The sequence below is a fragment of the Empidonax traillii genome, unplaced genomic scaffold (assembly GCF_003031625.1).
Source record: "Empidonax traillii isolate 1590-97213 ecotype Southwest subspecies unplaced genomic scaffold, ASM303162v1 scaffold236:size2090792, whole genome shotgun sequence".
In the NCBI taxonomy this organism is placed as follows: Eukaryota; Metazoa; Chordata; class Aves; order Passeriformes; family Tyrannidae; genus Empidonax; species Empidonax traillii.
The window spans coordinates 1,164,079-1,179,509 of NW_020955429.1; the positions used below are offsets into that span (position 1 = coordinate 1,164,079).

The 15,431-nt window shown below is 36.2% G+C and overlaps 1 protein-coding gene across 7 annotated transcripts in view; it reads left to right on the top strand.

Moving 5' to 3' along the window:
* Window positions 1-15,431, top strand: part of DCAF6 (DDB1 and CUL4 associated factor 6) — an 82,152-nt gene that overhangs the window by 3,760 nt on the left and 62,961 nt on the right. For all 7 annotated transcript variants that reach the window (XM_027888346.1, XM_027888347.1, XM_027888348.1 and 4 more), the window contains exon 2: window positions 12,065-12,126. In XM_027888346.1, the coding sequence (XP_027744147.1) occupies window positions 12,065-12,126 (62 nt within the window). The remainder of the gene's footprint in view (window positions 1-12,064; window positions 12,127-15,431) is intronic.

The following is a 15,431-nucleotide window of genomic DNA, read 5'->3' on the forward strand; positions in this document are numbered from 1 at the left end:
GTTTTGTTAGTTTGTTATGGGCTTTTTGCTTATTGGTTGGTTATTTTTCTCATCTGACATAGCAGGTTACCCAGAGAAAGTCTGCCAGTCTAAAATAGTCTGATGGTTTTTAGCTCAGAGTGCTTGCTAGAAGTTGTGGTGCTTGACACAATGGAAGCAAATACCAAAATAGTCAGTTCTTCCCAATCTCTGTTATCCCCGTTCACATACTATTTTCTGAAATCTTCTTGTGATGTGAAATTTTTAAGCTTACCTGATACCTAAGAGATAGAGCTGTGATGTCTGAGCTTCCACTCCCTCTCTTTAAAGATTGTTTCATATCTTACTAAGTTTTTGTCATCCTGTTTTTTAAAATTGGGGAGAGATTTGAAATTGAAAAATTCATTGTAAGAAAACCAGTAGTGAGGCTCATCATGGTCAGATTTTAAAAAGTTTCAACATCAACATTTTGTACTGAGAAGAGAATATATCATGTAGGTAGGAAGAACTTACTGTGAACTACTTAGGTTTCAGTAGTTCCCTCTCTATACAGAGATGAACCACAGTGAAAGCAAAACTAATTAAAGTTTTGAAGTAAGTTGATTGCCCTGATTATAGACAGGGTTGAAAAACAGGAAAAACAGGCAAGAGAAGCTGTTTATGTGCATGGAAAACTGGTTAGTTTTGATATTGACTGCATTACATTCATTAACATATCGCTTTATAAAACCAGTAGTGGTTTGTTGAATGTGGATAGAGTTTGGTTCTTCCTGAAATATTGTCCAGGGTGCAAGAGTGAAGTTAGTTCCTTAAAATGCTGTAAACTTTCATTCTCTCTTTTGCTTTTCTTGAACAAACAAACACACAAAGCCCAGCAGGATGGAAACTAGGCAGCCAGGGAGAACAGCCAGAAAGAGAGGTGCTGTTTTGCCCAGTTTTTGCTCCAGCTATATTTAAACACGTGGTGTCTTGGCCTTTGAAAATAACGCAGAGTAAGAAGGGTTAGACAGCTTTACTATGATCAGCTTTGTAGCTAATGCTCTTGCAGACTTGGCAATGGTCACAGTGTATTTAATCAACCTTTCTTCTTTAATTCTTTGCATAATACTTTTGATGTTTAGTTATTTTCAGGTAGATTGTTACATTTCATATCCTAAACCTCTTGTATTAATTTTCTTTTCCAACATGAGTTAAAACAACTCATCTGTCACAACTAAGCTCCAGAACTGCTAGAGATGACTTATGTTATTTTTTCTTCTACAAGTCTTCAAATTAACTTCTGCTTGGAAAAGGGCTGTTATAAATTTGCCCAGTTACCTGATTATGGGGACACAAATCTGCTGTTTTAATGTAAACAGTGTAACTTCCTGATGTACATCATTTTCCACTGCACTTCAGTGTGTGCCCAGAAACTAGTTCTGCAGTGATATATTCTGTCACACACCAAATACTTTGGAAAACTGGACTGACTGAAGATTTGGGAAAGATATAGTTCAACTATACCTTTTTCAGATTTTTTTCATCAGAGATTTTTCCTGAATAATAGAAAAAGGCAGAATTAGAATTGCAATCACCATGTAATAAATGAATTAGAGGCAAATACACCTGTGAAACATCTTTAACATGCTCAATCTAATTTTGGAAGGAGGCAGGAAACACAAGGAAAGCAGGAAATTTGGTACAATCATTGCATTTTCACTGGTTGTGTAGAAAAGTTTAAGACATAAGAGCATTGCAGAAAAAGGATGTTACTTTTTAATTGAGATATACAAAAGAGAGTACAGTGATCAAGTATTGTCTTAAGCTGGATATGTTTGGGGCTTTTTCCCCCTGTTAATAAAAGCAAGACTTAGTGACTACAGTCCTTAAAAAATTACAGATGAGCACTTGAAAGAACAGTGTGTCATTGAGACCTGTTGATAGCAAATTGAATTTAGAGGAGTTTAATAAAGAGACCGTCTGAAACAAATTCCTTGATATTATCTCATTTAAATTGGTACCAAGGAACAGAGAGGCATAATGTGAACATCTCAAACAGCTTTGGGGAAAAGATGTTAGGGCTGATCCAAGCATACCAGATTAATGACTTTTTTTCTCTACTCCAAAGTAAATCACCTCAGATAATAAATACACACATGTTAAATGCTTTAATATCAGTAAAGGAAAATAAAAGCATAGCAAAGCAGAATTATCCAGACAAGGCAACAGATGAATGCTGGATGGTTATAATTTGGTACATAGCAGAAAACCCAAAAGAGATGTGAGCTGGGAGGGAGGATTAAGGTTGGATGAGTATTTCTGGTGCCTGAGTGCTGAATACTTAGTTTTAATTTCAGTCTAATCAGCCTTCTGTTATCTTTAGGATTATTGCCCTCATAGATTAACCAAGCTATGGAGATGGAGGTGCAGGAGCCAGTTGGACCTGCAGATAAATTTGGACCTCTAAGTAAATTTAATAGCTTGTTTTGCTGTTATCATCTCAGAAATCTTTGCTTGTAGTTAATATTATGACCTTTTTTCAGTTATGTCTTTCCTGTGTGTTTTGTGGTTCAGTTGTTATGGTTTGTGTTACTGCTTCTGTCTCCTCTGTGTTGCCCAATTTTGATACTTCTGTGACAACGTGTTGATGATCATTTTTAGGTATTTTCTTTTTTTAAAAAAAATACATGCAGGGACCGGGATTACTTGGTACCTTCTGTCACTCTGTCCTGAATAAAGAGAATGAATTCCAGTGTTTGTTTTTAGGATGTTGGGGATCGATAGGAGTACAGTTTCTGTTTTTTATGTATTAACATCAATTTGTAAAAAACTGTAGACCCTTACAGATCACAGTTTTATGTTCTTCAGTAGCACTTGTTTGCAGAAACTTGGGGTTTGGGTTTTGTTTTTTCCTTTTTTTTTTTTTCTTTTAATATGCGACTGTGTAGATCAGATGTTGTTGTCAATTAACGTATTGAGTTTTGATGTTTTAATTTACCTAATCACCAACATTTTTGCTGCTGTTGTATTTTGACATATGACAACAACATTAATGGAGGGGGGATTTCTACCATTGCATTCGGCTAGAAGGAAATGATCAAAAATTGGTACAGCTGTTTGAGATTGCTATTTTCTCTCCCTCAGAAATTCAAGAGGCATTTTGTGTTTCTGCAGTTTTGCTGGAAATGGGCTGAACTATGCAGATGTACTTGTGCTTTTTGATTTTAAGGGATTAACCTTATGTGTAATGTCTGTGCACTGAACATTAATCTTGTGTGTTAGTGGCTGCCAAGAAGTGTGAGAGTGTTGCAGGCTTTGCATGCATAATTATTATATTTGAATCAGTCTCAGGGTGCAAATGTATTTGCTTTATATTCTTTGGAGCCTCAGTGTTCTCATGCAAACAGCTGGAAACTGCAGAGGTTTGTGTGCACTTCAAACATATTTTCATTTTTGATTGCAATATTTCATTGAATTTATATTGTGTGCTATTAAAGACAATCTTTGTACCAGGAATGTGTTTGCTTTGTAAATAACTGCCTGTGTCTTGATCCTGAGTGTTTCAGACAGCTCTGTAGTTAAGTTGTACCTTGATCTTCTAATAATGAGCTTTGGTTACATGAAAGCTGTCTCCTGCTGCAAAAACAAGTCGTGTACAGCGTGTACTGGATTTGTATTTCAGGATGAAGCAGTGATGTGAGAGATCCTTTAGATCTCTTTCTTTTATTTATTTATTTTAATTTTTTTTCCTCTCTTGTAGCCTTCTTCCAGTTGGATTGCTTCCATTAACTGCATTAGGGTAGACCATCAAACATGTCTGTGTTCAGTCTCTTTTAAGTTGTTGCACTGCAATACTATGAGTTCTTGTGACTTTGCATGTGATTTCTGATCTTTTGTCCTTGAATGTCCCCAGAATAGTCTGGTGGGACATAACTGATCATGTATCAAGAACCTGTTGACACTTGAGACTAGTCCTGTCCCAGCAGTAAGGAAAAAGATCAGTCCAGACACAAAGTGTGCCAGCCTTCAAAGATGGATTTTTCACTGTTTAAGTGCAAGTCTTACTGCTTTTGTGTCTTTTTTTGCTGATTCAGACATGTCCCAAATGCTTTAGTGTGTGTTGAATCGTTAAATATTGAATGTGAGTATCATGAGTCTGATCTGTGTCACATGAGTGAATTTTAAATCCCCTTTTTCCCCCTCATTTTGTTCTTCAAGGATTTGCAGGCTTTCCTCTGGGAAAATTGAATGTGTCATTAATGCTGACTGCTCTCTGCTTAGTAGATATCATGAGGAAGATGAGGATCCATCCTTCTCTGCCTTGTGAACAGAATGTGTTCAGAGTCATTAGTAACTTTTGTTCAACACATATTAAATTATGAAACTTCACTGATATAGAAATTAAAACCATTATATATAAAACCAATATTGAAATGGAACCATTAAACCAAACCCACCTCCCTACTTAGGTAACATGGCTTTGTTGGTACTGTTATTGTAATGTGTTTCTGTTATTTACCTTTCTCTGGAAATGAGGAAAAATGTGGTTCTTTACCATAACATAACACTGTTATGTCCTGAAAACTCTCTTCAGTAAAAAAAAAGAGTCCCTTGAGTTAAATAATAGCATTATTTTGTCATCTAGGATGTTTAACGTGGTGTAATTTTTAAAAACAAGGTGGGTTTTTTTTCCCTGTTTGTTTTTAAATGCTCAATGATAATTTAACCTATGTCACAGTGTTAACTTAATAGTCATCTCCCAGCAAGACTCAGCTTTCTACTTGATCTCAACTTTTGATATCATCTATCTTCAAACTCTAATCCTGGGCAGATTCCAAGTGTTTATACTTGGAATCTTAAGGGGTTATGAACTGTGCCTGTTACAGTACTTAAAACTCTCTTTATTTCTCTTGTTCCCCCAAACCCAGCAGTGTGCAGTGCCTGTACTACTCAGGATTAAATGGTATGTTTAATTAGGTAGGTGTGCAGAATGGTAAGTGTTTTAAGTCAGTTCCCCATGTTCTTATTTTCACTGGAACACTCTTGTGGGAAGGGCAGGCCCTGCTTTTTTTTTTTTTTTTTTTTTGCTAGAAGACCTGGCTCTTTAGATATGTTGGTAAGCTTCTATATAATCACTTAATCTGTTTAAAAATGAGTATCCAGTGTTTTTAAACAACTTTAAATAGTAGGTTTATATTTACCCCAGAATCTTTGTCCAAAATTGGTGTGATTGGTCCTGATGGCTGACTGGGAGGATCAGCAGCCTCTCCCAGACACTAAGAGATAATGGAAGCACTGGCAGCAGAACTCATCTCAGCACACATCTCAGCCTGGGCGTGCCTGCTAGGAATGTGCCTCTCTTAAAAGCAGATTCCAGTAATTTTTTCTTTCCTTCTGCTATGATTTTCCATGCCCCAGGACTCATTTTGTGTGAGTGCTTGCAGGCGACAGACCTTGGTTCTGCTTGAGCAGTTCAGACTTTTGCACTGGGGCAGAGCAATCCCCATTTCACCTTCTTGGATATCATTTTCTCTGGCTGGAAAGTGGAACTCCTAATTAACCTTGGGGGTTGCACAAATAAATAGTACTTGAGAATAAGTACCTAGTATGTGTTTCCCAGTGTTGAAAAGATTGTCTAGGTTACGATATTGATATCATTTTTGTAAGAAAATGTTCAATGTACATTACTGTTCCACATAACAGTTTCAGATGAAGACTTTTCAAAGTCAACAAAAAGCATTTCCAAAGACATGCTGAAACCTACAGTAGTGCTATTTATCCTGACTTGCAACATTCTGCATAATATTCCTTTTTGCCTTCAATTCATGGAAGCCTCCTTTGATCCTTTGATGAGAAGAAAGCAGGGCTCAAGTGTATTTTTCTTGAGCTGATGACTATTTGGTTTTGTGTTGGTATCTGTTTCAGAATTTCAAGGTGTTTCCTTGGGAGACATATTTTAGTGCTGGTGGAGAGAACAGAAAAAAGCTTTTGCATGTGGTTAATCCTACATCCAGTTAATCACTTGAGCTGTTTCAGATAGTTTTGTCAGAGAAGAGTAAGGTGGTATGTGTTATCTTTTTGCCTTTGGTTGTCTTTTACACAGATACAGCTTCTCTTCGTTTTATCATGTGAATAATGAATTTTGTCCTCTGCTCTGTAGAAATTAGAAATATCCATGACCTAATATAAAAATTTCAAGTGCCTTTTATCTCAGTGAGTAATTTGGATATTGGATATCACTGGATATCAGTTTGTATATTTGCATATCATTGGACTACTTTAAGGGATCAAATGAATATCAAAATTGCTGAAAACTGGCATTTTTTTCTCCTGTTGCAAAACTGCACCTGTTTTACCTTCTACTCAGCTGCAATCTATGGCAGGAACAATACAGAAAAATTTACTATGGACAGTGTGAGGGGGCAGGAGAGCTGTCAGAATATGGTGTACTTGTGAATGAAATCCACTTAGTACTAGTCAGCACAGCACCCTCACCTGACAGCCAGTGCTTGGAATGAACAGATGAAATGCCTCCTCTGAGACAGGGAGTTGTACATTATGCCACATTTTTGCACTGAGAACACATTAAACAATTGATATTAATACAGTTGGATTTTAAGTATTAAGTATCTTTCAGGCATAATAAAACATGGTAAATATCAAACAGAAATTAAACGTATTGGTTTAAAGCTTAACTGCTTGTAGCTTGTATCATGTAGTTTTGGACCCAATGGAAACTTATATTCAAGAGTGGACACTTAATATCTGAAATGTGTTTGCAAGTTAATTACAGCCTTTGCCACAAACACAAACAAATCTTATCTGTGATGTTACAGTAGAAGCAAACCTAAACCAAAGTATTTTTCAAAATGCTTAGTGATCACCCTAAAATGTGTAAAACATTGCTGAACTGCTTTTTTTCATTATTTTTTAAAATTTTTTTTATTTTTTAACTTCAGATCTCTTTTGTGGGCTTTATTTGAGATCAACTTTTGCATCAATATACTCATCATAAGAATATTACAGGATTGCTGGATTGTAACTGAGGGCACAGTGTCCTGTCTTCTGTAGTTTCTGTCTTAGTGTTGAGAGCTGAAGGTTTTGTGTTTCTTAACACATAAAGCTCATTCCTTAAGCCTGTCTTAGGATTTGAGTTACAAGCTTGATCAACACCAAGTTGTTTGATGCTGGGTTTTTAGTAGCAAAGCTCTTACATATTAAAAGGGTAGGTAAGGCTCTTCCTAGACACTAAAATATTTTGTGTTTTCTGTATAGCGTTCAAACTTTCAGACTTTGTGATGTATCATTAAGAGCAGAGAAAAACTGGGTTAACTTGTTTTGAACTTAAACCATAGTGAAGTAGTTGTTTGTAGTCACTTGGAAGGTGTTCTTTTAAACACCGACAGAACCAGGATTATAATCTTTTGGCATTTATACAGTAGTACAGAACAATGAAGAAATATAACTCAGGGCCTTGTTCAAAGGACTGGAGGTCACACCAGTGGATTTAGTTTCTAGCAGTACCTGATGCTTCACTCTTTCCTTTTATAAATTGCTTCAGTTTCCCGTGTCACACTTTGAATGACTATAAAATGGGGCCACTGTCAGCCCATATGGTTAAACAAATTATTTTCAAGATTTTAATTAATCTTCAAGAATTTTGACTTACCTTGATGAAAGTTAATTCAGTGCATATTGTGTATAGTCCTGGTTACTGTGTGGTATATGGAGAATTCTGGTTGCTGAAAAACAGCCTATTGAGGTGTGGATCAGAAGTTATATTGGATAATGATGCAGAGTTTGACATATGTAGAATTTGAGCAAAATAAGCTGTATACAAGAACTGGACTTGCCATCTTTTTGTGGAGTTGCTTCAGAAACCCATAAACTCTACCCTGAAAAATCAGGAGTGGTTTTGAAATGCACTTAGAGTGCAATATAACATGTGCTCTGCATTGGGAACAGATGCTGGCTCCATTTCAGTTTTAAACTAGGGCATTCCAAATGTCACAGCAAGCCAGCGCTGAGGGACTTGGCCTTGGAAAGAGCCAGCTTGATATAAATGAGTGTTCATTTGATAAATGGGATCTATTACTGAATACGGGTTGTCTTTTAATATCTCATGCCACGGTGGTGCTGCATTGGATCAAAATGTAGTTGTATTTCTGTAGAGCACAAATGTACTTTAAAGCTAAACCTTCATCATGAAATGATCTATACTTCTTCAGTGGGAAATTCTGGAGCACAGTTTTAAATATAAGAAGGTTTTATGTCCTCAAAGCATTTAACTTCTCTGCTGTCATCAGTTCTGAAGCAGCTTTGACTCAAAGTTGCTTACAAAAGAAAGGTATATGTACCTCTGCCAAAATAGCCATGTAGAAAGCACCTGATCAGTAATTCCTAAACTGAGGATTGTGACCTAAATGGTGTCATAAGACTGCGAGCCGGGAATACAAGGGACGTTGTGGTATTTTGGTGTTGCTTCCTGAAGTGAGATTAGAGCTGTGAATGCTTCCAAACACCCAAGTTAGGTAATTCTCCAGATGGGAGCAGCAAGGCAACCCTTGGTTTGACCTTGTGTGTGCAGTGGATGTTCTGCAGAAATAAAGTTACAAGGAAGCAGCTGCATCTTCTCTTTTGCCCGCTTTTCCATCTTTAAATTCTTTATGAGTGACTCAAGGTGTTGTTCTTTCACAAATAGAATATGGCCTTGGAGATGGTCCTCTAGTTTCTAGATTAATATATTAAAAAAAAAAAAAAAAGTCACTAATCACTGTATTGAGGGTTTCACTACCTTGAGTCTAGCGCATATGTTTGGTGAAAATGGGTAGATGGATAAAAACTGAAAATATTATTGATTGTTCTACCGAAAGTGGCACTAGACCTTGAGGCTTCAGTTGGTGCACAGTGTCTGGTGAAAATGGGTGGGTGGAGCATTAGCTTGATAGCTTTCCAAATTTCAGCTTTGTAAACACTTCACAGAGGGCTCATCATTGCCATTTGAAATTTAAGAAGGCTTTTTTTTTGGTTTGTTTTAGCGTATTCTTATCTGTAGCTTTATCTGAGCAGCTTCAGAGCAACCCCCATGTATAGTCCACTGCCTAGTGAGATCATGTTGCTGATGACACCCTTGATCATTTGATCCCTGTCTTAGACAGGCCCTATTTGAATACAGGAAATGACATATTGAAGCATCCTTATGGAAATAAATTATTCTGTTTCTAGTGGCAGTTCTCAGTTAAGGGGAAAAAGAAATAGTTTTTGGCTCTCACAAGAGCCTGACACAATATTGGGTGGTGAAAAACCAAAACATGACACAGGGGTTTTTTCAAAGACTAGGGTCTCCTCCATTATTGTAGCTGAAAGGGGAGACAGGAGGGCTGCCTGTGTTGGAAGGTGGAAAGAACAGGTAACCATGGGATTAGATGAATGAGAATTAAGGATTGTGAAGGTTCTTGTCACCTGTGAGAGTAGAGTCCTTGGCATGGAAAATTTGACTGTTAGAACATCTAACAATAAGAGTTGTGATGCACCTGAAGAATAAAACAAAACAACACAACAAGTATTTTTTTTTTTCCAATAAAAGTGGGTCAGTGACAAAAATAATCAGGTGAAAAATATCCTAGTAGTGATTGCTGAGCTTTGTTATCAAACCAGTGAACTTGTGGAAGTCATTGCTGAAGTACAAGGAACACAGATTCACTGATTTTACTCAGTCTTTAACAACAGCAGATGCAGAGGCAGTATTTTCTTCAGGTCAGTTTATTAGAGTAGTTCAGTTTTTTATTTCAGAAAAAACCCCACCACTTAGAATCCCATGGTTCGAGTTTTAAGCTATAAGATAAATTAGAAACAATCCATTCAGTTGTTTTATGGTGTTTAGCAGTTATTCAAATAGGATTTTGGAGGCAAAACATTTCAACTGTTTTCTCCCTTGCTCCCTCTTTACTTTAGGGAATAAGGAAACTGTAAGTGTTGCAGTTTTGCTTGTATTGCATTCCTTCCTCGAATCATAGGATCATAGAATCATAGAATTAATTGGGTTGGAAGAGACCTCTGAGATCAGTACTTAGCTAGATAGTGATCAAATGATAAATAACTAATCACATATATAACAAATCACATATGCTAGCGTGTGCAATCCTAACACATGTTTTAGTGTTTTTAAAATGGGCAAGTGTTAAGTATGTGAAGCACCTTCTGTCTGCATCTCAAGTTAAACATTTACTGAAACTTGTATAGGTACAGTGTTCTTATTAAGACCAAGATATCCTAATCTAACAACAACAGCAAGTCAGTTCCTGTCTAATTTTGTCAATAGACTTCTCTAAGGAAATAAAAATTGCAATTGAAGATGAGATTGGAACACAGTCACTGCTTCTTACTTGCTGGTTTAAGTGGTTTGGATTAAGATCAGAGCATGCAGTAAGGAGAGAAGAGTCTGTTGCTCTGCTTGTTTTTAAAAATTAGTTAGTGATCTTCACTGTGTGTGTCTAGAGGATTCTGAGCAAGCACACTTCACATCCAGATGTGTGCAGTGCAGTGCCCAAGAATCACTCACTGCTATCAAGCTTTTTTGTTCTGCAGTTGAAAATGTGATGGGACTGGCAAACACTGGATTTTTGTGTTGGCCTATGGAGTGTACCTTTCTTAATGAAGTTATGCTTTTGGGGGTCATGTCTTACTGTATTTTGCATTACAATAGCAGCCCAGCAGACAATAGTTGGGTTTCTGTTATGCAAAGTGAGGTACAAGGATGCAGCAGGTGATATTTCCCACCTCTGTATTCACATTTACTTACAAACAAGTGAAATCAAATTAACCTGAAAAGAAGAATCTTCATTGAAAATACAGAAATCATTCAGTGATTTGAAAAAAAGAATAGGATTTAACTGGAAGGTGCAAAAACCTAACCATTAAGAACTTCAAGTCAAATCTGTTCCTCCAGGGGAAAAATACGGATAAATGAAGAGTAGTGAATCACAGAATGGGCTGGATTGGAAGGGACTTTAAAGATAATCTGATTCCAATCTCCCTGTAGTGAGCCGGGACACCTTCCACTAGACCAGGTTGCTGTCCAGCCTGGCCTTTAACATTTCCAGGGATGGGACAGCCACAACTTCTCTGGGCAACCTCTGCCATGGCCTCCCCACCCTAACAGCCGAGAATTTCTTCCTAATATCCTATTAAACCTATTCTCTTTCAGTTTGAAGCCATTCCCCCTTGTCCTGTTGTGACATACCTTTGTAGTTCTTTTCCTGATTCTGTAGTTTCTTCAAGGGAAGGTCAATTTTGAGTGAGTTCCATAATTTCATGTTTGAAAACAGTGCAGCCCAGCACAGGTCTACAGTCTGATATTCTTACCTGAAATTTCGTTCTGAGAGTTGTACAAACATGGGACAAAAAAGGTATTGATCCTTGAGTTTAAACACTTTTAGGATTCAAGTGAAAATATCAGATTCATCAGTATTTATCTTTTCTGAAAGTGCTTTCAAGGGAATATTAGGTTCGTTATAACCTGTTTTCATTGAATGGGGACAGTGTGAATTAAATGAAAGCTATGTGCTTAAATATCTAGTTCAGGAAAAGACCACGTTTTTGTCAATATGCTTTTTTTTTCCTTGTTCATGTATTTTGTACAGTGGTGTCTTTAAGTGCAGTGGTAGAGCAGTTTGTATATGGGGAATAAGGACATAAATTTCCGGGGGCCTTGCCTTATTCAGTACGCATTTATAGATTTCTTGTTTCCCCTTAATTTCTTCCTCTCACATCACCTTTCCAAAAGTTTCCACTGTATTTTATCCCTTAAATATAGGGGAATGGTACTGGTCTTAAATGTTACTTTTCCGAATGCAGCATTAATAACAAAATTGAAGCTGGGTTTTCTCTAGTTGAAGACAAGATGTAGATTTGTAGGTAATGTTTGGAAGATCACCTTTCAGTTCTTTACTGAAATAACAATACCATATGTATTGTTTCAAGATTTACATTTATATTCTAGTTCTTCATTGTTTAGGTTTTTAGCTGCCAGTACTCAGCAGGGACTTAACTACTTCTTCAGTGTTATTATTTTTAAAAAGTAATTAATCAGTGTTTTTCTTTACAGGGAGAAGAGAATTTATCCAAAGATTAAAACTTGAAGCAACCTTGAATGTGCATGATGGATGTGTAAGTTACCTATTGCTTTTTATTTTGTTGAAAGACATTACATTTTGATTTTGTTGCCATGGTAATAGTCCCTTACCTTAAAAATGCAAATGCTATGCATTTAAGCTGAGCAGGGCAAATCTGCTTGCTGAGACCTACATCGGAATTCTCAAGGTATTTGTTTCTTAAACATCTGACACTTTATCTTTGAACCAAAGTATCTGATCCTTGTCTGTGTCTAGTGCTGAATGAATTAATATCCAGTGCCAGTAAAACACATGGTTACTTTTTCAGTTAGAACTCACGTTAAGAGGAATTTTTAGCAGTTTCTTGCTATGTTGATATATTTTGTATTAGTGTTTTGAGTGATTTATTCTTCAAGTATGATTCTTCAATAGATCAAGAGTGATCTATTCTAAAAAGCAAATGAACAAGTGCTACATACTTAGTTAAAGTGACAAAGAAAACAAAAACAAGCCTCCCCTGAAAGGCAATACCATAAATTGAAATATTGTTTACTTAAATACTTAATTATTGAAAGTGGTCCAAATATTTTAAATCATATTCTTTTAAATAAAAGGGTTCACTTGAACTAGGTATAGGGCAAAGAGGTTGCCATGTCACCTTTGATGAATAAAGCAGAAATTCATGACTCTCTAAGTCTCTGTTGTACAAGATGTCTGAAAAGCAAAAGTATTCTATTAAAAAAAGAGAAAAGTGTAATTTTCATACCTTACCATGTTTATTTCTAAAGCTGTTCAAATGTAAAGATTATTTTAGCTTGAGTTGCTTGCACTTGTAGTTTTAAAGAAAAAGTGTTGTTAACATCCACCCTTCTTGAGATCAGATGGATGATTTAAATGTTGCCTGTATTCTCAAGACACTGGAGAGGATGGGGAAGTCAAGGATTAGAATTATTGTGTATAAAATGTCAGTTACTTTTCCTGTACTGACTATCATTGTAAGTTTAATGTTCTGGTATAGATGGTGTTGATGTAATAAAACAATTGCATTGATTTACCTTTTTTTTTTTTCAAGAAATGTTATAAGAATGATGTAAGGTCTCATCCAACCCAAACCGTTCTAGGAATCTATGTGTAGATTATTGATCAATTTTTATACGCAAGATTGTAACAGTGATTTTTTTTACCTTACGATTCCTCTTCTAGTAATTTTTCTTCTCCTCAAATACTTTAGATGAAATTTTTCAAGTTTTTTTTTCCTGAAATTGATTAGGTTTTTTTATTTTTTCTTAATTTTCTTGTAAAAATAGGATTTTTTTCCTATAAAAACAGAGGACAGGAAAATAGTGTTGCTTCACTACCTGTTAAAAATGGAGTGACTGATCTCTATTTTAATTTACATCTGTGCCATGTAATGGAAATTGCAGATTTAGTGTGGGCTATTTAGTGTTTCTTGGATCTGTCTGGTGGATATGTATTTGAAAGCTAGTTTTTATTTCATTATGTTAGCTTTTAAAGAATGCTTTAAATGTGGCCTAACTTAACTGCTTCTGTTTGAGGAAAATGTTTTAATTGTGAACTTACAGCGTTATGTGCAGGTGTTTAAAATAGTGCTACAGTTTGGAAAAAAAGTCTTTAAAAGTTGAATTTGCTCAGAACTCTACACCTTTAAAGAATGGGGTATTGGGAGTTCTTACGTCATTTACTGTGTGGTCTTTAGCAAGGAATAATCTTGTATGGCAAACAACTATTTAGTGTAATTTCTTACTATTTGCTTTGAAAAAAAATTGTGAAATAGAAGTCAATGGTATTACAATGCTCTTACTGATTAAAATACTTATACCATCAATGGTAATTAAGGTCTTTTTTTTTTATTTCCCACAACTGCTGAGTCAGACTGCATTTCAAATGTGGGGAATTAATGCTATATTGTCTTATTAAGGGTGTTTCTGGATTTGGGTTTTTTGGGGTGTTTGGGTTTTTTTCATGAGAGTTGGATGGCAGGGGTTTGTGGGTGTTTTTTGGTTGCTGTTTGCTTGTTTGGGTGGGTTTTTTAAGAAGTTTTGCATTGCTCTGTTGAATAAGTTGTGACTTATATTCTCTATATAAAGCATGCTATGCAATTGGACACGGTGGACAACTTAAGGCAAGAAATTTTTTTACTTATTGAGGATAAAAGTAAAGCCCAGGTTCCTACCTGCCATTTGGGCTGTGTTACACAAAAGAGAGATCCTGTGGGAAACACGACTGTATAATCATACTCAGATGGGATATCTGTGAAGAAGGGATTAGTTGCTGGAATTACTTCAAGTACACATGCTCCTGTAGCACTAATATTACCGTAGCACCTTCTTGTTTGAGATGTGTTTTCATCTCAGAGTTTAGGTACCATTATCTTTGAAACAGTCCAGTTTTCCACGTGGTTTGAAGACACAGTTCTTAACAGTAGTATGTGAGGTAATTGAATTAGTCTACTGAGTCACTGATGTCTGCTTGTAACCTTATCATCCAGGGCAGGATTTCCCTCTTTCAACAAGATTCACGTTGTCAAATTCAGTGAAGTCGTATGTGTGCCAGAAGTTGCCATTTTCTAAGCTCTGAAGGGAGCTTAAGATGATGAGGAAATGTATGGAGTTAGGTGAGCTGTTTTCTTTGTGAAGTAATTAAATCCAAAGGTGAAACATTAAAAATCATCAGTTTGGACCAGTAACAAAGCCTGAGGAAAGTAGAGGATAAAGCAACTCTAAACCATATTGAATTGCATTAAAAATAGGGCTTATTTTCTTCCTGTTTTGGCCCTTGGAAAGCTGAGGAAGGTAGAGATGCAAAATGTAGATGGAGACTTTGACATGAGCAAATACTATATTTTTAAAGTAAAGAGGATTACCTGGAAGAATAATTTCTCATTTCTTTGTCTAGACATTCAGATCAGTAACAAACAAACATCCTTTGTGGTACACATCTCCTTCAGGATGGCACTGGGGAGCAAGTAATTTTTAGATGTAGACCTCAAAGCTATGCTTAAATCAGCCCGGGAAGGTTGTGTATTGTTAGAATGTGCAGTTTTTACCTTGTCCTCCACAGATGAAAAGCACTGTCTTTTCCAGCCCCTTCTATGCTTGGGAGATCTTCCTGGTATTCTGGATACCTACAGTCATTTTTATTTCCTTTCCTCTGTTTCTTGTGTTAATTCATCCTGTTCACAAAAGAGTTGATTTTCCTGTCACTTGGCATAGAAGTGAGGACTTTGCTTTTTCAGTTTTTTAAGGATTTACTCCTTATGCCAATACTTAATGCCTCCTGCATTTTCTTTGATAGTAAATTTATATTTGAATAATTGACTAATGAATTAAAAGTGCCCAG